This window comes from Solenopsis invicta, chromosome 8 (assembly GCF_016802725.1).
Source record: "Solenopsis invicta isolate M01_SB chromosome 8, UNIL_Sinv_3.0, whole genome shotgun sequence".
NCBI lineage: Eukaryota > Metazoa > Arthropoda > Insecta > Hymenoptera > Formicidae > Solenopsis > Solenopsis invicta.
This window is the reverse complement of record NC_052671.1, coordinates 12702491-12729485: the sequence shown is the minus strand read 5'-3', so window position 1 is coordinate 12729485 and position 26995 is coordinate 12702491. Positions and strand designations below refer to the sequence as shown.

Here is a 26995-nt window from a genome sequence, read left to right as displayed (position 1 = left end):
GCAATTACAGAACGTGCAGAAGAATATCGCAAATTTTATTCTAAAATCTTCAGTTTTTGTAATTGAGGAATGCAAACAGGAAAAATTCATTTCAATCTTCAGGCCAGTGATGGTATTTTATAACTAAAAATGAATGCGATGCAAAAGGAAGACTGTTCGAGGAAACTTTATATACTAATAAATTACAAAAAAATTATATAATTGTAAGAAATTGTGAAAATCTCACAATCAGTATTACGTTATTTTTACAAAAGGAGAAGACATAATGATAGAAAAAAAGCTTTCGTTCCAGCAAAGTGTCTTTAATTATCATTGTTACGTATTGATTATGAGCAGAGGCGGAGTAGAGACTTTTGACTTTTCTAAATATCGAACAACTCATCCAAACAAGAAAAGAGAGTTTCAATAACTCATTATGTAACAAATATTTCATCTCTTTTGTTATACGTATCGCAGCGTGCAACGTGGGCATTTGATTCTAATCAAATCACCTAGAATTATTTCAAAATTTATCAAAAATTAAAATATCTTTTTTAAATACTTCTACTTCTGGATGTGAAATTCCATGCTCACGAGAGCTTTGGGTGCGGGAAACTTCATACGTAAGTCTCCGTAAGTAAGTCTCCGTTCATTATGAGTAACTTACCCGTGCTACTTGTGCCTCCCGAAGTCGTGGAAGTGGCAACCAGATCGTCCGAACTCTCCGAGTTTTGGGGAGGCGTGGGTGTCGGTTCCGGAGGTGGCCCCTTAATGGGCGGTAGGGTTGGTGGTGGTGGCGGTGGGTGCTGTATCAGTGGACCAGCCGGCTGATAATACCCTGTGAACAAAAGAGCAGAGTGTGCACTTTCCTAACTGATCGTCCTCCACTTCTAATTTTCAATATTGCCTTTGTAAAGTCTTGTATGTACAGTCCCATTATAAGAGATATTTTTGTACAGTGAACTTTTAGTCTTTGTAATGGAAAGTATTTTCCATGAAATTAGGTGTGGCTCGTACATGTACTTAATACAGTCTTTACAATTCTCATATGACAGTAAATCAATTTGACATCAAGTCTAAAATAGACTATTATTACACTGAGAGAAAAAATTGTAAGGGGACAACCATATAAATTTTGTTAATAGAATTATAATATATAGTTAAGTGAACTATATTACAGTTATTGCAACTAAGTTAATAGTTAAGAGAACTAATAAAAAATAGTTGTAATATATATAGTATAATAATTACAATTATTTTTCATTAGTTCTCTTGACTATTAACTTAATTGTAATATTGTCCACTTAACTATATAATTCTACTGACATCCGTATGGTTGTCCCCTTATAGTTGCAACCACTAAAATTTTTTTCTCAGTGTATACTTTCCAAAATATCTAAAGTGGCCTAAACACTCAATGTTATCGCACAATATTATTCATCATCCGAAGGCAACATTGAGTTTGTTTTGCATTGTTTAGGAAAATATTATACAATATTATTGTAAAATAATATTGAGCGCCAAGGAACCGCTTATATGCCCTAACAGCACAAGATATCGTATGAATATTCTGGAATATTCTAGATATCGTACGAACATTCGTAAAATATCGTGATATCGTGCGTATATTTGGAAAATATCACAATATTCGTTCGATATCATGTGCTGTTAGGGTGGTATATTGCAAATCATAAAGCGACCTCTAAACGATCAATAATATTGTGCAATAATATTGAGTCTACGAGCCGCTTGAGACCTTCATACATATTTTTCCAATCAAATACAATCGTTTAATCTAATGTATGTACACTATCAATCGATATGGATTTCTGACACGCGACTATTACGATACAATTTCTACGATTTTAGAGATTTGCAGAAACCGCGCTGTATAATTTTGAAAGTTTCATACACGTTAAGGGTGTTAAAGCGCTAATGGGAGAAGTAGCGTGAATCACACCGCTGATAGGATAATGCCGAAGCGTTATACTTCAATAGTTCATAATCGTGGGAGAGCGCGAGTAAGCCACGTCGAGTCCCTCTAATCCTCCCATTCGTTCAGATTTATCCCTCAGCTTTGCGTTATGCATTTTTCAACATTCGCGCCGTATTTTTCAATTCGAGGCCGCTTAATAAAAATAAAAAAAGTGAAAAAAAAAGATGATCAAACTTTCAAAACACGGGGCTGACACGTGAGTGCGCGAAACCGGAGAGGATCGTGCGTATAAATCGTCGAAGCGCTACAAACGCACGCTAGAGTCGTCGCAACAGCTCTCGTTTATTTTTTTTATTTTTATTTTTACAAACGAATGGACAACGAAACCGGCTTTCTCCGCGCGAGAGGAGCAAGAGCATGCATACCGTGCTTGCATATCGATTATCCGAAGAGATCGCTCGCCATTTACTTCGCCCAATCACGATTCCACCATATGTAGGTTAAACTCGCCTCGCTCGTGCTCACGCACGCCGCGGCGAGATGGGCGCAGCATCCGAGCTCCGAGCGCGTTCGCGGCGCTCTGATTGGAGCCGCGCCGAGCGGATGGAGCCTCGGCGCCGATGGACAAAGCACGCGAGCTGTTTCCTCACAGTCAGCGCGGCATTGTATTTAATTATGAAATCGTTATTGAGACGCCCCGTGATCGATGCGCGTTTGTCTTTATTGCGCGTAAAGAATCGCTCCCATGTGATCGATCGACCCACGCGCGTTATTGCCTCCAGTCTTGATCTTTCGAATTGATATACGACGGGTGATACGCGACTGGTTCGTAAATTCTGTCATTTTTTCCGTACTACATCTCGCTACATTATATTCAACTGTTCTGCATGCGTTATACTATTTTCTATTATCCTGTTCTACAGCTTCGCAATGTGTAAACTGTTAGCGTAGTCAATTATCTGGCGATAAAGCCTGTACCTACATTCCAGTAGCGTGATTACTATTATTATTGTGATTATTGCGATTATTGATTACCGTTAGAAGCATGTGCATTACAGCATTGCATTCGCTCTAATGTGTAACAAGATGTGGACGTAATGCAATTGGTAAACTCGCGATTAATTACAGACGAAAAACTTAGAGGCTCGTAATATGATAGATTTGTGTTAAATTGAGAGAAAAGCATGCTTTTACAATTCTAATTGTACGACTGTAATTTATTAAATTACTAATTAACATATAACTTTACATTTTAATTCCGGTTTATTATAATGAAATAAAGCTTAATAAATTGTATAATGCAAGATTATCTCTGGTTGGAATATATTAATGTGAAAAGAAATCTTAATATTGTGAAAAGTGCTTACAATACAAAGTGAATAATAAATCACGACTATATGTATATGAATATATCTAATTATAACACGGATTTACAATTAATATGGTTACAGCGTTCCCGTTTAACGCTACTTTAACGCAAATCCATGCGTTATGCTACACGTACACGCAACGCGATCATTGATAACGCGCGTCTATATTCGACTTTCCGATTTTGTTGCATAATTTTATCAGACCTCATTAAACATGCCTTCCGCAGATACGTAAGTAGAAAACCAAAGTTCACCGAATGCGCGAAATCGAGTAAAACGTCGACTTTCACGAGTATTCCTATCGGATATTTGCGTACAAGTCCAAGATAAAGAAAGACACTGCTAATATTAGGAATCAAATTTGTCAATGAGCTATTGTAAACAGTGAAGGAATTCAAAATTGCACTTGCTTTAAATGTAAATTTATAAATTGGCATGACATTTAAGAACTTTATAAACTGGATATACTTGCTGTGTCTGTGAGACATTTAATTAATGAAAAAAAAACCATTATTACAAATAAAATTACGATATTTAATTGCAAAAGTATTTATACAAGCAACAACAAATAATAACATTTAATCATTGTGATAATTATACCAGAAATAAATATAATTATGAATTTTTAATAAATAAGTAATATTATAAATGAATAAAATTGCGAAGTGATACGAATCGTATTCCGGTTGCCCGGACAACCTTTCGACAAGAGATAAATCTACAAGTGTCCATAAAACGTTCAACTGCAATCATGTAATTGTATAATGCAGCCGAAAAAGCGGAATCGGGGCTGTCGCATAATTTATTTTATTTTGTAACACTTCGCGTCGCCGTTCAAGTTAATTGACTTGGTAAAAACGCAATTATTCGGCCGACACGTGTAGACAAGCCATGAATCGAATATCAGGACGTCGAAAGGCCAAAGTTGAAGACGAATGCCGGTCTCTGTGAATGACGTCACACGACAATCGATTGGTGTGCCTGCGCACACCGATACGCGGCGAGTGCCGAACCGCTGCTGCCGCCGTCGAATTCATTAACCATTTAATACGGTTCTTCGGCAATCGTTGCGGATCACCGCAATTTCGCCTCACAAAATAAAAGGAAACTCCCCCGCCTATCGCGATAACGTCATAAATATCCGAGGCGCGATAAATTTATTATGAGCGTTAAATAAACCGAGTAATACCTTTGCCTCCGTAAAGTTATCTCGGAAAATACAAAAAAAAAAGCTAGCGAAAAGACCGATTGAATAACACCTTTAAATACGCGTTAAGTATTGTAGAAAAAAAAAAATAATAATAATTTTAAAAATTCAAATTATGAAATATTTTGGATTTAATTCGTTGATCGTTCGACGTTCAGCCACGATTTTTTATCAGGTAAAGCACTCCCCAGTTTCAGTCCCAAGATGAAGCTTTCTTAATTCAAAGGTAACGCAAGTTAGAGATAAATCTGCCTCCGAGGGTTCTGCGCTAGAGCGTTCATTTGCACAATCGCCCCGTTAAATTTAATTCAATTCGACCTTCGGTCTCTCCGCGCTGCCACGCTCGCTAAGTACTCCAAGTTGCAGCGCAGGCAGCCGAGTTCCCTGTGAAACCGCGGCAAACACAGACACGGCAAACAACAGGTTACTAATTTTCCTCGGTATCGTCGGCAGTGCGGCGCGCCGCCGAGAAACGCACTGCCGCACTTATTCGGATTTAAGCGTTAAGCCAATTAATTCCGCGTAATTTCGCGGGTGCGACGCGACACGAGGCGACGCGGCGCGTCGGCGGCTACGAGGTCAAAGTCGAAGATAAAGCTGGGCCAAGGATGAGGATCGCGGGCGAGGCGCGACCGACTTGTGCATCGCGCGGCTCGACTTCGACGATGAGGATAACGAGAAAGAAGGTAGAGTCCGTTCGGCAAGCGGCGCGAGCATTGTCGGAATGAGAGAGAGAAAGAAAGGGACAGATTCTTTCGCGGCCGTATCGGAACAATTCAAGGATACCGCGAGGACATCGTCTACGCGTATTAAGGTCGCCGGGACTGGTTCGGGAGCGCGCGGAGATACGTCGCGCAGATACAACGCGAGCGTGTATTCTTGGTCCACGTCGGGAGCCTCTTTTTGAAATTGATCCTGGAGATCGGATCGACTTTATCGTCCACCCTTCGCTTCCTTTTACCTCAACCGCGATTTTCCAATACGTCGGAGTAAGGACTTATAAAGGACGCTCATTACGTCTCTCTTGAAACAGATCGTGTATTTCTTTGTCATGAGAAAGCAGCAGAGCTCCTTGCCAGTTTTTCCGTTTACGTTAAAAAATTAACAAAAAAAAAAAATTAATACTCGACACTTTTGACTTCCATACTGTTCGCATTGTTCACTGTGCAATCTCGGCTGACGTTTCGAATCGTAGTTTACACTGCACTTCAAGTATTGAGTAACAATTGTTTGGATAAATTAACTTATGGATCTCGATGCGCATGTGCTGATAATTTAACGGTGGATACGGATTTGCAGCATTTTAATCAAATAGTATGTGTGTTATAATACGCACATCGATTTTGTCTTGAAAAGGGTCCCAATTTAGGAACGAAACGTCTAGATGATACATATTTTGTTGCACACACGAAAATCTTGCGGTTGGCTTGTATTGACATTATATCCTGTTTAATTAGAGTTAAAAACTAACATTTTCGGACCTGTGCGCGCTGGATAATAATTTCGACAGTGCTAACAAAGTATTTCTCGTTAACGCGTCAATTACACACGTCTAGCGTGTCGAAATTTATTTACTATCGTCCAACATTATCCAGGTCATTAACGGCTAAATGAAATTATCGCAAGCGATGGCACATTTTGCTCGTGGCTGCATTAAATAATCATAAATTCGCGAGTCATCGTGACGTAGCGCAGCTGTAGTACAGCTTGTTAACAAAATCGACGTTCACCGTGTGCAAGTGCAATCGAGCTGGGTCTGGACACACAAATTAATTGCACGATATAGAAACTCTCAGCCCGATATCTGGCCAGTTCGCCGCTTTCGAACCGCTTGCACTTCTGAGCAGTTAAATTAACATAAAACGCACTTGCCCAACTTGCAAAAACCTAAATAAACAATTGGTCGCTAAATAATGTGCGTAATAAATGATCACAGTCATAGATATATTTATTCCCGGATCTTGAGAACTTTGATATTAAGATGTAGAATTCAATGTCGTAAAAGTGATGTAACATTCAAATGTCAGTGGGTTTAAGGGCTGGAGTTATAAGCTTCTTTTTTCTTTTTATATAATATTCGAAAACTGATATTTCTGTTTTTTCTTAATATTTATCTCTTCCTGTTCATAATTTGTTTTATGAATCTGCAAGTTATATACTTAAAAAATTTATTTATTTGAAAAATAAAATAAGTTATTGCGAAAAATCAAAACGCATTAAATTATTTCTTAAATATATATTGTTTAATAACTGTGAGCTAGCTCGACGGAGTCTAAGATGGCACTTAGGCACTACGGTTACGACTCTAAAGCTGCGGCCATTCATTGTGATATCTGTCACGCGTGCAATCATTCCAAACTTTAAAACTTTAACTCTAATCCGTTGGCACCTGAATGTTACATATTACTTTTACGATCTCAAACTCTATATCTTAATCCTCCGTCGTCCAAAGTTTTTTCAAGTTGCTTCTCTAGTCCATCCGGGTCACTGGTACCTGATGGTATTTTTAAAAATAGAATGGTATAAAGAGACAGGTTAATAACCGAGGATAGGTCAATAACCAATAAAAGGATTTAACAAGATATTATCACACAATATTGACCTATAATAAAAAGAACGTTTGACGAACAATCATCCTCAGCCCAATAATAATAATTTACATAATATAAATCTCTTGAAAGAATCTGATGGTGTATTTTTAAAAAGATTTTTGGTCTCTGAAATCTGAAAAAAATCTGAAAAAAATCTGGTTCACTCTACCAAAATTCCAGAATACGATGGTTTGACCCAAAATGCTTTTCACTTTTTTTTGCGCGTGTCTAAATTTGAAGCAGAATAATTCAAAATTGAAAATTCGCTTGAGTCTTCAAATTCCTAGTTGGACCACGGAGGGTCAACAATATCAAGACACAAAAGATGTAAAACATATGCAACGGAGACCCCAACGCGTAAGATCATAATCGCGGGAGCTTTGTGCAAAACAGCAAACAAACGAAATTTTGATAAATTGTGATATTTTAAAATTAAAATTTGTCAGAAGATAAGAAAAAGCATCTGTTTCTCATATGCGCTATTATGTCAAAATTTCGATATCTTGTTTTCAGTACGGTGTACGTTTCCATCCGTGGTCCAACATTTTATTCGCTGCTTTCCCAGTTCAACCGGATCACTGGTACCTGAGAGTGTTTTTGAAAAGGTTTTCAAGCTCTAAAAAATCTGAAAAAATCCTGATACGCTCTTCCAACATTTCAGAATACGATTTCACGTTGGTTTCGCCCAAAACCAATTTTCATTTTTTTTTTATACGTGTCCGAATTTGAAATAGAATAATTTAAAATTGAAAATTTATCTGCATCTTCAAATCTCCAATTGAAAGACCAGGAAAGGTTAATATCAAACTTTCTAAAATTCGCGAAATATATAACAACGGTGAAGGGGGGGGGGGGATTTCCTCTTGTCGGAAAAATTAAGCCAATAGTAACCTAGTAGATAATAGTTTTACTAAAAGTTATGTCGAAGTCAGTGATATCGTGGAAACAAATTACGATATGGCAGCCAGACTCTGACTCGGCGTCTCCGGACGAGGAGTGAGAATGTAAATAAGAATGAAAATACCGCGATAGCAATCCGATGGCGCGCTGCTGCCCCGACAAAGTCACTCCGATCCGCGGCCCACACTGCTGCCGCTCGTTTTATCCTCGTGTATCGGTGCGGCAAGAGTCTCGAATGGCGACCGGCGCTCGTAGCCTAGAGAAGTCAAGGACCCGAGAAGCGCGTAGCTGCTCGCGCAACGACGGTGTCGTTGGACTCGGAATAGAGAAATATCGGTAGGAGGAGAAGGAGGGGGGGGGGTCGCCTCTGATACTTAACGGCGGCGATGTCCGCATTCCCCCGAAACTTACGGAGGAGGAACGAGGAGCGATTCGCGGTAGATTCCCGGATCGATTTATCGGAAATCAAGCATGGCGGGATCATCGATGACGATGACGATGACGGTGGCGAAGGGCGGGGGCAAAACACGCGCGACCTCGGCACGCGATCGATAATTCGCGAATATTCGGCCCTTAACCGCTGTCATCCGATACGAGGACGCGAGAGCGTCCCTCGATAAGGTTGATGGAATGGACTGGCGATGCGTCGCGAGGGGTCGATAGCCCAGATCGCGCTGCGGTAACGCAAATCGAATAACGAGTTCGCGGCGAAGCTGGCCTACTGCAATTCAAATTCAGATGAATGTTTTATTGCACGCGAGAGAGTCGATGCTGCTACAAAGAGGACGGTTTTTTTTAATACGTAAAAAAAACGGCTGGATGATAAGGACTAACAGTGCACGATAAAAGGATCGAGTGATAAAGTTATCGCATGGATGCCTGACAGAGATATCATTAAATAAATTATATTCTATCGATAGCTGTCGATAATCTTGCTTAACTTTCTAACACGGCTTTCGATATCTGCTCGTCGTAACTAACATCTTTTTTTTTGCGTGACTCAAAGTGACACCTAAATTAATCTTTATATGAATGTGTAATAAATATTGGATTGGAACGAAAGTTCGTAGCGACAGGGGAGACTGGGATTAAAAATAGCAGAGGTACCATTTGCAAAAAAATGTTATGAACAAGGTAAAAGCGTAAGAAGGCAATAGAAATTCGTAACGACCGTCATAACTTTTATCTCCTTTTTACGCTTTTATATCTTGTTCATAACATTTTTTTAATATGGATATTACCTACTAGTGTCACTTTTAACCCCAATCTGCCTACATACGTGGATGAACTAATATGTATGTACAAAATCTATACGGAAAAAAGATTGTTAACTTGATTAAATTTTTCAACTTGATTGAATTTCTTCAGTTAAAAATTTACGTCTTTAAATCAAATACATAAATAATTGAACTAGAAAAATTTAATCGAGTTGAAAAATTTAATCTAGTTACTTTTTTTCTCAATGATAAATCTCCAATCAATCTATTGCAAGAAATATCTAAACAAATCTTTGGTCCATCCTAACCTATGTATTTATCATTAAAATTGAATGTATAACAAAAAATTCCATGTATAGACATATAAAATTATATTAACACTTTGAAATACTTCGGAGAATTAATTACAACTTTAATTAACGATTTAACGTCTAAATTAAAATCTAATTACTATCGCGATTAATGATTCAGCATTGCTGCAACTTGTGTTAAGTGATTTACTATACGTAGCACATTATTATTGTGTACCGGCAATGATGGACGTACGGAAGAATTAATGGAATGAAATATATATAGAGTTACTGATTGTCATGTAAATCTTACTCGGGAACGAGAAGAATTTACGACCGCCATGCCGCCGATTACAGATCAGCGATATGCAAATACCTGATTGTCCGGTCTTTAACCGATTATGCAATATTATCGCGTGTAATGCGCGTAATGCCCCACATTTTTACGCGAAACATTTTTTAATGATGGGGTTATTAGCAGGCTATTAAAAGAATTGCATGAGCGATATTAAAATTGATGTGGCGCAACAATATGAAAAATTAATATTAACAGATTGTAGGTGTATTACAGAATCTTACATTTATGACATCACAAATTATCACGTAACTGAAATTATTATATATTTATTTATAAATAAAATTTAATAATCGAGATGTTTAAATATCCGTGCGCGATTGTGATGGAAACCCAACGGATTGACGTTCGATACGCTTGAATGCGGCCGCGAAGCGCAAAAATTTCACGATTGCTTCTTACCTTTTGCGATCGAACGCGAGTGAAGTAGAGATCGCGAGGTGGATAAAATGGATTTAATTCTTAGCTCTTTATCCCTTATAGCCGAGTTTAAAAAATCGAGCGGTAAAACCATCCGGCGGATTCCGGTGGATTAGAGGGAAAGCTCGCGGCACTGATAACGCCGCCGAGACGTTGCGCTCAATAATTGAAGACTTGAAATGCGAAAGAACGCTGTATGTGTATTACGAGGACATTCAACATCGAAGAAACTAACTTGGAAAGTTTCATAACTTGTACGCGGCGAAACTTTAAGCGACGCTCGTGTAAATTTTGTTCGGGAAATTGTTAATGATCGTTGCAACTAGAAAAGTTATATTAAGAGCCATCTTTCCGTATCTCCTTATGAATAATAACGTATGATACGTGCACGTTTTAATTTACGTTTATGTTTAAGACGTAGAAACTTCTCCTTGTACAAGTGTAATAAATTATTAAATTGTCCTAAACGTAAAAGTGCAGCGCAATCTTTTCAATCCTGTTAATCAGTGTTGTAAAAGAATCTTATTTCCTCAATCAGAATAAGTTAATTGAAAATCATAATTGAACTTTGACTTTGACATTTATTTTTTGTGTGCATGAGAATCTCTGGTTTTTTTATTTAAATCTGTAACAACAAATTTGTTACCTAAGATTTGTATTAAATTATTTTCCGAACTCGCGCGTATATCAATCTCGTGTACAAATAAATTGATTCCCCAATAGATTTAATTTCGCTGTATCAATTACGAAAATAATTGTGAAAGAGATGACAGTGATATTTTAATTAGCGGTGCAATTTCAATTTCTTTAAATAAATCGTTGAAGAGACCCAGAGAATGAGAATATCAGCTTTAAAGATTAAAGATATTTAAAAGTATATATATCTTCGATTAAATATAATTGCCAATTAATAGACGATTCTATTACTAAGGCGATTCCAAGCTACAAGTTACACGCATTTGTCTGGAAGCAGTTAGAAACGACTGCTTGTAATTGGCTGTAAAATATAGCGTCGTTAACGAGAGATACAGTTTCCCACGAAGTGCGAAGGTCAATAAAACGCTCGTTGAAGGGATCAATTTTTCGTTCAGACTCCAAGTCGTCAATTACTGTCGCGCGCTTGGGCACCCTTTACTTTCAATGTACGATAATTCATTCGCGGCGCTCCGGATAAGATCGGTCGCGACATTCGTTGTCTCGAAGCTCTCGCCGGGTTCATTTAGTGCTCTCGACTAATTTCTATTAGTCAAAAGCGTACTCGCTAATTGATATAATTATACTTGCTGATTAACCTATCGGCATCTGAATATTGCGTGCTCGCTGTAGAAATATGCGTGTTTTCCGATATAACGATCAGATCAATGAAAAGCAAATAACCAAGGTTGGTAAAAATCATGTTTTTTACAGAAGAGTAAAACATTGTTTTTTTTTTGTTAAAAACATATTAAAAAATGTATAACTTCGATATCTTTTAAGCTCACATATATTGAATACAATAATACTGCAAAAATATACAGATTTTTTGATACACTTTATGTCCATCTTATATTATATATAATATTTTACGTTTTAATGTAAAAAAAATTCAAAAATAAAAAAACAATACTTTGATTATATATTTTATAATCAATGACTGCGCTTAGCAAAAAAAAGCTTTGTAGCTGTAACTTTTAAGATTTTGATTTTCAATAAATACAATAAAGATAAAAATATAAATTTAGTGTAATTAAATATTCTGTATCTTCTGATACAAAAGAAAACATATTATTCACTTAATTATAAAAATATCTTACTTAAAATTAAACTTTAAATAATAGAACTAAAGATGGAAATGTTATTTATGTTTTCGTTCATGTTTTCAATAAAACTTGTGTTTTATAAATAAGATCACTGCTTTTTACAACGTTTACAAAAAATAAACATTGTATAAAAAAAAATAAGCATTATTGCCTTAAAATCTCTATTGAGTATTTTTCTTAAAAAAAAAAAAACATGTTGGTATTTGCTTTAAATGATTTAAACACAATAATCCTGCGAACAACAGTTTTAATAATCTAGTGGATTTGAACTATTATTATAAAATGACTGAAAATGTTCCATATTCGCATATCTCAACCTTCGACCTCAAGATATTATAAATTATATTTAAATTTATGTCTTCTTACTGTCGCTCATTTTTCTCAAAGCAATATTTCACTCGGCAACTGACATTTATCTCTGTTTTATCTTTCAATACGGTAACATCACGCACAAATGACTTTACACATAAATCATAATAAATCTGTATTATTTTTTTTTTCTTAAAACTATTATAGAAACTATTTTTATTCACGCCATTTCCCCCCATTCCGTTAAATACCTAATAAGAAATTTGAATAAAAATAGTTGACCCGATATTCGCCTTTATTTATGGTGGATCTCCAATCCGCCATATTTCTCCAAGAGTATGTATATAACTACTCTACAAAATGTAATTTATCTGTCAACCGGTACATCGCAACGGCGGACCTAAACGCGCACCATATTTTCTTTGGCAGGCACATTTCCAGCTCGCTCCTCTCTTTCTCTGCGTTTACGTCCGCATATTTATTTTCAATATTTATCACTCTGTATAACCTCCCCGTAAAAAAGTTTTAAATAACACATGTTATTATTAAATTCTGCAAATAAATAAAAAGCTTGCAATTTTTCTGTTCTAACGCTCAAAATACACTCGATGTTTTTCAGTATATACATTTCGTATCGAATTTATTTCAATTTTACCTCAAGATTGGATCCATTTCAGCTCCGCGAAAACTTTTCCATCGGAATAACATCGTAGAGAGAACCTACTTTCAGCCACGTGCAGCACGTGGTCACTGTGCGATCGCAGCCACATGCTAATTGTAATATCCGTAGTAATTAAGAATATACACTCGGGCGCTGCGCATTGTTAAAGTTACTCCCGTTAGTCGTTTAACGAGTCCACTAGCGAGCGTGAGGAGCGCCCGATGACTCTGTTACTCAAGAACTCTACGAACTGCGGACGAACACTTTCCAAACGATCGAAAGCTTGAGCGCGATTCGACGTCCCATCGCGCAACTGATCGCGACTTGCACGCGTAGGACCGGCGAACCCGGGGATTTTGAAAAGCCGGTGGACAATTATGGCTTCTCCTCGTCATCGCGTGGGACGCCGAAGGAAAAGACGATGGTTGGCGATGGGCGGCACGACGAGCGGAACCGACGAAAGCCGTCCGTTCACCTCGCTCGTGGCAATGACGTCAGTTCATCTGCCAGAATGTTCTACCAATCGACGAACGAGCGGGCCACGTATCGAAACCAGGAAGTGCCGAAACTCCTCATCGCCGCTATGTCTTCAGCGCTGAGCAGAGAGAGAGAGAGAGAGAGAGAGAGAGAGAACTGAGGACTGCGAAGACTGTATCATCAGATAAGATGATGCGATTTTTTTCTCTTCTTTTTTTTCCCAGAGGGATACCCGCATGACGATCGCACACGTGAATTCTACTCCGTTCGTCGAACTGCGTAGAATTCGGGGTTAATTAAGTTCTCCCGATCTTAATCTCCCGGTACCGAAATCTCTTCCGAGTTACTTCTTTAGACTGTAATTCTTTTCGCCATTTTTTCTGTCTTAAACGAGATGAATAAATGAAAAGTTATACACTTCCGTCTAGCTGCTATCTCATTTCTCTGATTTCTTTGATCGTTTACTAATCCGCGAATAGGACGAAATTAAAAAAAAAAAAAATCACAGCAGTATCGACATTTTAATCTTTCAATCGAGACACAGACGAAGGAGCGCGTTGTTTCTCAATGGCAAAACGATTCTTTCCGAGTCATAGACGGCCGAAAAAATAAGGAGCTTTCGCGAGTTAAGCTTTACAAATGTAAATAGATAACGGGGCTTTCTGCCTCGCTTAAATTTCACGTGGATTTAATTCAGCAGATTACGGCTCACGGATTATTGCGCTGCAAATTACTCTTATGGCACAAAATGCTATCGCATTGTTTTCTCCCGAAGCGGAACTTTAGAAGTCAACTATCTCTCACAGTTTCGGCATGGAGTGATGCACGGGTGCTTTTGTATGGAGGAAAGGCCGCCCGAAAGCTGCAGTCTCATTATTCACGAGTTCGGGTGCAGTTTAAGCCGCGCTGTCCGTACGATTATAGCTTTATTCTGAGCCCACTGTCGGGCAACACAATTAAACTTCGTTATGCAGTTGCGCAGTGCCAGGATGAAGACACTCAAGAAATTAATTATGTTTGTTCGTTCACCGCGCAGGGATACACCGCTGCGCTCCGTCAGATCTGCTAAATTCAATTTCCCGTTTGCATCGATCTTTCTCGTTGCGGCCATTGTGCCAATAATGCAGGACGCTCTTCCAATTCTAGGCTTGGTGCGCGCAATACCTTTCGCGCGTCTTCAATACACGTCTCCCGGCTCCAAGTTTCTATTTTATGCCGTATGAACCGTTCGGATAAATATTAATTAACGTCAATTACATTTTAAATAGCACAATTGAAAACCAGCAAAAATCAGTTCAATTTTAAATAATTAAAATTTGATTAACGATCCTTCCGGAGCTAACGGTGAATTTATTGGACTCGTCAATTATAAATCTCGAACTGTCACTGTTAAAATAAATTTAATATTCATTCTTTTTTATACTGATTAATAAATATTAATTGTAAAATTCTGTTCGCTTTTAAAATTGCGACTCTCAACTCCTTTTGCTCAATTATAATTATTTTAAGATGACAATGTCTATCTATCTAAGACATTTCGAACGAGATAACTGTAACTGTAACAATTAATGGAAGAATAATTATGTCTGCCTTCACCATCTTTGAATAGTTTGACGACTACCGGTAGAAATTTTAAGATGTTACTTCTTATAACCACAACATTGCAAATAACCGGATGATGACACTGATAGATCAATTTGAAGGGATATAGAGTCTTAGTGCGATTGTTATAAGCGACTTGATTATGATCACTACGTTTTTCTCCATTGTTACTAAACAATCTTTTGTATACGATTTCTATTAACTTTTACGACGTTTTGTACCATTTACTTGATTTTTTGAAAATTTTAAGATGCTGAAGAAGGGCAAATGAGCTCGAAACACGTATCTCGTGTTAATCTTCTGGTACTAAATAATTCTGATTGATTAATTATACTAATTGACATCATTATATTATTGCTCTCATTTGTGACCTATCTCTTATAATACGAACTGCGATTGCACCAAACTTCTTTTAGTTTCTTTATACGAGTCATGTCATTTTGATCCCTCGAAATTAATTAGAGCCTTTCAGCCAACATAATAAATTAAGCGGGTCTTAGATCCAGCATTAGCAACTGTGCTGCAGACTTTGACGTCAGCTACGAAGGGTTAAATTATAATCAATTATAAGAAAATCGATCGGTGGAATTGGCGCCAATACGCTCCAAGATTTCACCGTCCAATTAATTTGGTCGTGGAAATCAAGGGTAATTATTTCTAATAATCTTCGTCGGCACACGTTGCACTACAAACAAATCGGATCCACGTGGCTTGTAATGGTTCAAGCCGCGGAGAGCGCGTTTTATCTTTCCTCCGCGCGGGCAACGTCATTGAAACCTGCATCCGCGAACGATGAACGAGGTATCATCATAAGCGGTGGACATTGCACGGACGGATTAAACGCTCGTCACGCGGACACGTTGACACTAGCGGAGGATTTTGTGCCGTTAGTAGGCCAGCGACTTCTCGTCACAGGCGCGTCCCATTTTCGCGCCCCGACATTCGCTCGCTCGCGCCAAATCGGTGAAGCAAAACGCGCGCCCGTCCGCCCCTTTGTCGCCCGTGGCACAGATCAAACCGTTCGCTCCTGTAAACGCCTGCGTTCCGCTCACCTCCGTTTCCTCCGATACGCGAGATCCCTTGTCTACGAGTCTCCGCAGATGGATTTCAAGATACTCTCTGCCGACGGGAACAAGTTCAATAGTTTTCAAGTTAAACGATCGAAGGCTTTTAATAAAACAGCGCCACAAGTTTCGTTTTTTTTTCCTTCTTCTTCTTTCCGTTTCTCCGCAGGTTGTTAAAGACCACTTTCCGTCTTCTATCAGGCGCACGCATCTCTTTCATTTAGCGATAACAATCTGCAATGACGTACTCGCGAAGGCATGACGCGCTCAGGTGCGAACAACGGCGCGACTCGCCGCCGCGTCGTGACGCAAAACGGTTCGCGGATTAAGCTGGATGCGTGATCGGCTTGCTTCAATGTGTATAGCCCACGCTCCATTTCTCGTTGATCCGTGATAAACGACGGCCCCCTCGGGCGGAACGTTATAAATCGCCATGATTATGTATACAGTCGATTGTAGAGAGTTTACGCGGTCTTCTGACGTTGATACAGATTAGCTAGTCATCCTGCCAGAAACCGAGGACCGCCTCATCAATCTCGCCTCATCAATTGCGGAGAGGCGAGATAAGATCTGTTTCACTTACTGCGCGAAAGATGTGCGCTCCGAAAAGGTTTTAATTGCCTACAGTAATAGACGTGTCCGACTTCTTATGATTAACGACGTTTGAAAATATCGCGATTATTAGTAAAAAAAAATGTTAATTATTTTGTAGAAAGAAAGAATTATCAATAATTTTGATTGTCTCGGTGCTCTCTAAAATCTTTGGAGTGAAATTCCACTCTAAAAGTGTGAAAATCCTGCCAGTCTTGATAAAGAGTGGCAGGATTTTCACACTTTTAGAGTGGAATTCCACTCTTTTAGATGAAATTCCACTTCACAAAATTTAGAGAGTGCTCTAGACGAAAAATCATTGTCAAAGTTTTGTTATCCGAAGTGAATTTTATGTTTTGCTACAAAATTTTACCATGATGCTTGGCAATCCATCAAATATTATAATTAACGAGTTTTTTAAATGTACTAAAGATATTTTTTAAACTACTTAATAAAAGTTACCACGCAACATTAAAAAATATTCTAAGACAAATTTTTTACAATTTAAGACAAAATGTTTTTAGATAATAATACATAACTATGTACAAAATTTTTTGTTATGCGATTATTTATTGTATATAAGTATATATATCGTATTTTGAAAAACATGCTTACTCTAGTAAGATTCGAACTAAAGTTTCTAGATCATGAGTCTAGATAGTCTCCTGCTTTGCTACACCATTTTTTCTATTGTCAAATGTGTTGGATATTATCTATTTATAGTATAAAAAGTGCACTGATCAATTTATCATGCTGCATGGTAAAATTATCATGACCAAATAAGATATTTAAGATATTGCATATGTTTATTACTACTTTATATTTATTCGATTTAAAACTGTTCAATAGAAAGTGACGGTCGAAATTATGGATTATATAAGGTCATTTTCATTAATGCGTGTAAATTATTAAATAATCAAATATTTAAACAAATTGTTAATGTCAATGTAATAAGTAGTGAATATTATAATTTCAAAAAAAGATTATTTTTAGAATCATTGAAATTTTACTAAACAGTTTACTAATATATATATATATATATATATATATATATATATATATATATATATATATATATATATATAATCAAACATATTTTATATTTTATTGGGATAAAATATAAAATATGTGTGTAGTATATGTTAATAAATAAGAGACAACCGTATAAAATTCTTTGAAATACAAATATTGTCCTACAGTTACCATGATTTTCAAAATAAATTTTAGGAGAAAATTTTGTACATATAAACAATACATTAAATATTGTGGTTAGATTATAAAATTGTTCGTTTAAATTTTACTAAAATTTTATTAAAGTTTAGCACAATTACAGTAGAATTCTTGGAAGTCCATGTTATCCCAAGACTACCATAATTTTGAGAGTAAATTCCAAAAGAAAATTCTCTCCTTGTGTGTATCTGTAGTATTACAGTGGTTACATGTAGTTATTGCACGGAGAGAGAATTTTCTTTTAGAATTTACCCTCAAAATTATGATAGTCGTGGGACAATATAATCTTAACTTCAGAATTTTACTATAATTTTATTAAAATTTAATATATAGTGAAGTTTAAGCAAACTATTTTATAACATAACGAATATTTAATTTAATATAAAATAGTTAAATTTTTCTATAACTTTACTAAATTTCACTAAATTTGATTAACGTTTACTAAAATTATGATAAAATTGTTCGAGATCCATATTGTCCCACAACTACCATGATTTTGAGAGGATAAATTTTAAGAGAAAATTATCTCCGTGTAGAATATCTTCATATTTACTTTGCCAGAATTTATTAACAAGAATATCTTCACGTTTAGTTAGAAACAGATAAATATTGCGAATTGCTTATTATTCCACGCACATGTGCCACAATCAAGTTTTTGTGTGTGAATATAAAGAACATTGTCAAATAAATAGCTTTTCTAAAAGATTTGTAAAAGATTTTCAATTTATTTACTAAATAAAATGCGAACGAAAGAAAAGGATAAAATATTGCTTGAATTTACCATATAAATCAAATGGTAAAATATCGCACAGCAACGCATGTGTACTTCAAAAAGCGCATGGTGTTCAGTTGAAAGAAAATATTGAGTGCGCTCTTCATTCAAGACCGAGCATATTGGCATCGGATGACTTATTCGATCGGATTATCCGTTAAATACCGTACGTAAACGCGAATCTCGAACTCGCACAAAAAGATCGATGTAGCGGCCAAAAGGGAGATAAATCAAACGGAATGCAAACAATCGAAATGCGTGCCGCGGCACGTGACACCGGCGGGGGGGATTTGTGCCGTTAGTAGGTCAACAACTTCACGTTCTGTTTTCACGCTCTGCGGATTTTGTTCTCGCTAAACTTACCGGCGAGATGAAGTTGCGGATCGAGCGCACGATCGCCCGACGCTGCAAACCATGAATGATCGATCGATCAATCGAACCCTTTTTTTTGCGCCCATTCGCCGGTGTATCATAAAACTCCATGGATACGATTGTTTTTTCATTAATATCGGATCGAGGAACAAAAACATTTATTTCAGTTGCAACATGTGTTACTCGTTCGAGTGATAAAAAAACGAGCAATTTTTAACTCGTTAATATGGCAGAGATGTCAATTTGTCCGTGAATATCTTCAGCTTCCAAATAAAATAATAGAACGGCATAGAGCGATGAAGAGCACTCAAGCAGGTAAAAAAAGATTATAAAAATTGGTCTGCATTCTTTTTATACCTTGTTCATTTTAATTGAGACAAATAAAACTGCTCGGCTCATTCGATCGCATTCATATGGTTTCACTGAATCGATTATTTGTAGAAATCGAGTTCTTTCTTTTTTTTTTTAAGCAAGCTTCCAAATATCGATTAAAGTTATACATATTAATCAAGTGGAACATTATCAAGGATAGTTACATGCACCACTTAGTACAAATTGGATATCAAACAACTTAATCTTCTTTGCCAAGACTAATATTTACTATAATTTAGCTACAGATATATATATATAGTCTCGCGAAGGAGAAAAAGAGAGAGCCGCAATTTCGTATTTGCTGGGCAATCTAGAAATTGTGGAATTAGGGAGTGCGTGACTCTTTTAACGCGCGCCGTGTACCATTAGCCGAGCGATTCGCGAAGCCCGCAGTCATCCTGGAAGATTTAGCGTGCGAGATCGTATCGGTGAAAAATGGAATGAACGGGCTAAAATGTTGATAATAAAACGGGAGCAGGTTGGGCTTAGCGGTCGTACGAATAAGTACAATGAACAGCGCCGGCAAGAGGACACACACTCGCTTGTCGTCATCGCGAGGGATTTGTGCCGTTAGTAGGCCAGGCCAAGCCACGTTGCGCCACGCCACGCCACGCCAGGCCACGCCACGTTTTCACGCGGACGTATTTCGTTTTCGCTAAAATCTACTCGCAATGAGGCTCGCGTTTCCGCTCATTCCACACGGGAGAGAATCGCCCGTCTCGTACGCGTCATATTTTATCCGTAGTATTTCGACGGGCGTGTGTGTGTTGTCGTACACGGTGGGTAAAGTGTGACGGATGGAAATTCTATTTCTCGATGAATTCCCACATCGAAACCCGCGATAAATAAAAGCGAAGAGGAATTCTTCATTCCTGGATGTGCAGCGTTTGAATGTAATTAAATACATGCATTTGGCATTTGCTTAAACCGTTTTTTCCAATTAAAAACGACGAGAGATAAATCGTATATATTCCCGAAACTTTATATGCAGAGAATTAAACATTTAAAAACGATTTTCATTTAATTTTTTAACATATTACAGAAATGCGTCGTGACGAATTTAAGTATTACATGCATATTTGGAGGATGTAAATAAAATTGTAAATTTTCAACAATAGTGTATGGTTAATTATGTACTATGCTATTATATAAAAGAAATATTGTGTAATCTCATAATATCATAACCAAATAATAAAATTTCGTTAATTGTCAATAAAATGCTAAAATTGTGCGCATAATAAAATGTATTAAATGTTTTAATTTCAAATACAGTTTTGGGCTAATTTAATTTAACCTTTAATGTTGTGTGCGTGATAAATGTTTCATTACATTAGACTTCGATAAAAATACTGCAAACTTAAAAAATCAATACGAAACAGCTATTCGTAATTAATAATTAAGTTCTCTGAAATAAAGAGATAAACAATTCAATTAAGTAACACAATACTGTTTTTTTCACATAAAAATAAATTGGCAAAACTGCATGACATATTTTTTGTGCCATCTCTTAGTTTCCGGCGGAATTATCCTGCCCATCTTCCCTACTTAATTATTACATCACTTCCGAGTGTCTAAGAGACGAACGAACAAAGTGCAGAAAGTAGCTCGCCCCGGATTCACTCGGGGCGACTTCGTTATTAAAAGATTAATCGCGAAGTTTCCGTCACCGAGTTTCGGCGAGCGAGACAATGGCGCGACTTCTTTCCTTTTTTTTTTCTCCCTCGCCCTCTCCCTTACGTAAAGATGATCGCCGGGTAAAGGGACAACTTGACTTCGAAACAACAACAATCCGCGCCCCGATATGGTCTTTTCGTGTTTCAAAGGGGGACTCTGCCTTCCTCGCAATCATCGTGATTACCACCGGTAAGTTCGAGCAGTTAACGAGAGAGGAGCCGTCGAGAAGTAACTATCGACCCGCGGAGAATTGCAAGCCGGGACACTACCGTACAGTTTATGCCGTTACTGGGTCAGCTCGTTCGAGCGCGTTTAAGAGCCGAAAAGAAACTAACGGCCGCGCCGGATTCGATCGATCATAATTAACCCACGGTTAATCTCTATTTGCTGTTCGACGAGCGTTATCGAAAAGAAAGAAGAGCCGACCACTGCACTGTGCGGAAGGTATTCCCGAAGGTACTCGGTGTCGTGGTACTTTCACCTCGCGTCCTCTCGCGTTTGAGCACAATATTTTCTAGAGTTCCACGTTCTTAGCTCATGAGCATGGGTCGATGGGAAAGCGATGGAAAATAGCATAAATATAAAATAAATGTAGTTGCGCGAAGAGTGTGACCATGACCCAAAGTGATTTTAAAATAACATGTCAAGTGCTACGTGCCCTTTTATTTTCACAAGCGATACTGCTGATATTATATTTAAAACCGTTAAAATTACCGAGAAGAGAAGAGAAGAGAGAAAATTAAAGAGCTTGCGAGCTTTAGTTAATTTAAGTAAAACGTGTTAACATTTTTTAATGATCTAACATACATATACAGATAAATATTTCACCGTCTATTTTATCGTATTTATATACGTAATTATATATAGGTTGATAAACGAGTAAATTCTTGATATCAAATTAATAAAACTGTATTTAATGCACTATAAATTACGAAACGACGCGTTTCGACTTCACTGTATTTTCATTAGCCGATGGTGTACAAATTACAAGTAAATTAAATGCATCAAACAAAAATTGAGGGAAAATACAATTTTATTAATTTGACATTTATCATAAAATTTGCACGCTTTACACATTGACCTCGCCACATTTATTTTATTGTTTATTTTTATACGAGACGCCGCTTGATACGTTAGTACATCGCTGTCATTTTGATATTGGCTTCATAAACATTTTTTTCATTTTTTACATTATGTTTTGAGATAAATCTAACAAGAAGTCGTACGTTTCCGACAGAAATGTGCAGAGATATGTTTTATACCAGCTACAATAGCTGCAATAACAACATGTTTTTATCGATACTCAACGGCGGACATATTTAAGACGAACATTTACTTCGGTGAAAGAGACAGATTTGTGTCAAGTCGCGCGATCGCATTCGAAAAGTAAACGGTAGTCGTAAAATAATTCAGTTCACATCGTGAGAGATTTATACAGTAAATCACGCGCGCCCTCTGTGTAACGCGTGATCAAAAAAGCCCTGACTATCAAGATTCCCATCGATCTTTCCTCGAGCTCTTTCACGGTACGTACGATACATACGTGTGTATGCAGCGCACGATAACGATTCAGCAGAGCGAAATATCCGATGAATGCTTGTTGTCACTTCCGTGAGTTTCATTTAGAAAATAAAAGCTCTCGTGTGCGCGTAAAAACACTCGACCGCGCGGCCACGCCGACGATATAAAGTTGAAAATTGCGCTCGATTTACAGCTTCTTGTAAGAGATGGCGACTACGTTTCATTTATCCCGTAACTAAATTGGAAAACATGTTATTTTTGTAAACCGAGGGGAAATCCAGTTATAGATTCCTACTCGCCATCAATTCTCAATTGTGACCTATTAATTATCACGGTCCAAGTCTCAATGGGTAATCAGTAGAGCGTGGAAATTGGCGATGGTTTCATCGTCAAGATGAACTACTAGAATAGCCGAGATGTGCATTTACGCAAGAGATGCACTCTTCTCGACAACGGATAATAGAAGAGACGGGAAATTTTATTTACGTAGAAACAAAGACAATTGCTCGAACATTATCTCAACTATTAGCCTGAGTGAAAGGTTCATCGTGAAATCTCACCACTTTCCGCAGATATTTCGTTGTTAAAATTATAAGATTCTGAGTACTAAAATTGCTCAAGATATCCCATGTACTAGTATATGATCTCTCGCTTCGCGTTCATTTTGGCGCGAGACGCGATCGCGCCTCTTGATGATAACATGTCCTTTATTGTAAAGGATAGACCTTTATTTTAACAATATATTGTGGGAAATTCTTACCTAATTAACGTTATATCTAATGTCGTACTATTGAGCGAATTTTTATGGAGGAAACAATCGACAAATCTAATTTCATGCAATATAATTTGTTTTGTCGTTTGTTAATTATATTTTTAACTGTTTTATTAAAATTATTTAGATTAAATAGTTTTCATGTTTTATTTTGAACCTATTTCAGAATTAAACGAAGGATTTCTTTCAACATGGTCGAACCAGTTTCGAACTATCAAAAAACTGCGCCATATTTCACTTTGGTATACTGCGCAAGAAAATTTCGTAATGCGCAGGACTTCCGACACTCATAAAACGGTTTGGAAATATGTATAGGAACAAAACATTGTGTTTTTTATTTTCACTAAACAATATGATCATATGTACATATCATAATTCAGAGTTTTTCTTTTTTTTTCACTTTTATAAATCAATTCATGTCTTTTCAAACACGACTAAAGAGAAGGAAACTTTATCCGACGATTTCTAGCTTTCTCCATTACGTTGTAAATAAAGGAGATAAGGGACAATATACCGTTGCGAAATCACAAAGCAAAATTAATTACCTCTATGCTCTTTTTTTTTACTAAAAATGAGTTAATATATTCGAGTTTTCTTTTTCATTTTTATTTTTTATATGATTGGTTACATTTTGATTCATACTTTCCTCCTAAGCAAACACACTCTTTTTGAATTTTAAATATGGTTTGCAAAAAATTAGTTTTTTTGCAACCTTTTTTCATTCGTTGAACTTTTGATAAAATTATAACTTTTTAAAATCAAATAAACAAGTCGTATATTCAGCTCTATATTTTCCAAGAAAAAAAGGCAATAATAATAATAATAAAAGATTTTACAGACCAGTATTTCAAAAGTTTTATATTATTTCACATCGCAATATTACATTTCTTATATTTATATTTTCTTCCTGTGTCTATTTCAAATCATAATTATAAATAAAGGGTGTCACCAGGATAAATAAAAAATATTTAACACCATTTTTACAATTATTTCTTAATTCTTTACGTCTAATCATTAAACGATATATATATATTTGTTTTTTAGATATTTAGATATCTAAAGTTTATTTTGCATAGTTCAAAATGTGCAGGAAACAATTTACTATTTTCCAGGAGATGAAGAAAATTAGATTTTGGTTATTTTGAAGAGTACACTTATTCTCCTTAACGCGCAATAAGACTCGAGAGATTATACGCGGTGCTAAAATGCGCGGTCGGAATATACGAGTCTTTGACACCGCCGCAGGATTTGCGTCTACCGTTACTAGGCCAGCCTGCTCGCGCTCTATTTTCACCGCGTTCGGCGCGTTTAATACCCACCCACTTGGTTGATCGTGCGACCGTCGCCGAATGCATGTTGTATTGATGCCGGGCCGGAGACCGACGTCGCGGCGCGCCTCGGTGCAAAAGCGTTTCGCTCGTTCATCAATTTCAAGACGCGCCGTCGTCGCTTTCGAGACGTTTCCTCTCATCGTCTTCGCTCTCGACGTCGCGCCGCGCCGCTTCGATAGTACAAATCGTTTAGATCAAGTAAAGCGTGCCATCTCGCGTATCCTCTTCCGCGAGACAAGATGCTCTCGAGACCGTCGACGTCGCTCCTCTCGGACGTACCAATCCTCAGTGAAGTCTCTTTTACACGAAGCTCTCAGCGCTGTTCATATACCGCTTCGGTATAGAAATATTTTGATGTGCACTTATCTCGGGATGCGTTTCGTGCAAGATATCTTCCTTACGTTCTGTTTCATCGCTTAGAACGAGATTTGTTTCAAATTGTTATGGTTCAAAAGTAGTTTAAATGTAAATATTTTTCAATTTAAGCTGCGTTTACTGTAACGAAAGTCTAAAGACCTATTTGAAACGCTGAGATCTGCGGCACAAATTAAGATTCAACGGCATTAGCGTAATAAAGTTATTGAATCATTTTGTGCTAAACTTTCAACATTTAAGCCCGATTAGATGCATCTAAATTAATTTCTAGCTTCAAATTGGATTTCAACTCGTCGAATAATACGTGTGTGTACTCGAACAAGGTAGACCGAGGCGAAACGAATCGTTCTAAATTTTAAGAAAGTTATCATTAGTTTTTTATTTTATTTCATACAATCTGTTTTATTACAATAGTTGCCTCCACGCGATCCTTCCGCAGCAGAAACAATAGACAACAGTTCTGTATCACGTAATTCAGTGTCAGTCGACGATGCAAGCGCAGAGATCGCGAGTGCGCGCAGAAATTTTGCCTCTCACATAAAATAAACTTGAAAAATGAAAAATTATTCGCAAACCATGAACTCTGAACCCGAGTGAAAATCTAGATGCTACTCTGACACATTTAAGGATAGGTCGCATCCATTTGGATGCTCAACAGAGAGAACCCGCTTTGAAAATATTAAACTTATTAACTTCTTTTTTAAAACTTCTAATTCAAATTCAAATTCAACAAAAATAAATAATAGACAAATTGACCAATAAGAGCCGGATATTATTGCTCAATCGTTCCGTTCTTGGTTAAAATAATCGATTGCAAAGTGCGCTTGCTATAAAGACTAATAACGCATATTAACGGAAACGTTTCGACTCACATTTAGAGTCCCCTTCAGTGCAGAAGATTAATTACATCTTGTAACATTGGAATATAGACACAACTGTGTGATCACGCCTACTACAGCCAGCGAGATTTCGCACAAATAATTATTCGCACTAATTACTCGCTATAATTATTCGCACAAACAATCATGTCTATCTCGATAGCTTAGCTCCTACTAAATAGAATTAAAGGCTTAACGAAGGATCAAAATTTCAACTCGGGAAGAGGGATACAATCGCGAGATCGCGAACGATCGCAGATTAGACGGACCGTTAGACCGTTAATTATTCGATAATAAATAACAATCAGTTGTAATCGTTCGAGCAGCGATCCCCCGATCGGGATTGCCTGCCGCAGAAATTTTTGCTCGCGAGAGCGAACTTTCCACGAGCGGATGCGCGAAAGCGTTTCGCGGGCGATAGGCAGCGTCGACCGCGAATTCGTCGCTTTACCGCACCGCGCCGCAGCCGGAAGTCTGTTCTCTGCATGCAGCCGATGCAGCGGTGCATAGCACAGCGCTGACGTCCGTCCCCCTTTTGCTCCTCCCGGCCCCACACTCTCTGCGCGCGCGCTCAACGGATATTCTTTTGTCGCGCAGCCGGCAACACGCGACGTATACGATAGCAATATCAGGCGATAAGTGTCAAGTCTAAACCTGGCTTAACGGATGAGCGTCGACGTGGCTTTCCGCGGAGTGACGGATAGCTGCAAAATATACACGCGCGATACAATGGCCCCGCTTACAGATTACTCCCGCGACGCGGTAAATCTGCGCGAAATGATGCAGGTCGAGCGCGTGATTTCGAGAACGGAACGCTGGTGTGACCACGCGCCGTTCGGGTATCGGGTCGAGATGGTAGCTGCGGTCGCGCCGCTTCCTGTAGGAGCTCTTCAATTGAGGCACTTCGGTGGACTTTTGCTCCGCCGGGCT

The 26995-nt window shown here is 37.6% G+C and overlaps 1 protein-coding gene across 4 annotated transcripts in view; it reads right to left on the bottom strand.

Moving 5' to 3' along the window:
• Positions 1–26995, bottom strand: part of LOC105200675 — a 180634-nt gene that overhangs the window by 25050 nt on the left and 128589 nt on the right. For all 4 annotated transcript variants that reach the window (XM_039452410.1, XM_039452411.1, XM_039452409.1 and 1 more), the window contains one exon: positions 647–817. In XM_039452410.1, coding sequence (XP_039308344.1) covers positions 647–817 — 171 coding nt within the window. The remainder of the gene's footprint in view (positions 1–646; positions 818–26995) is intronic.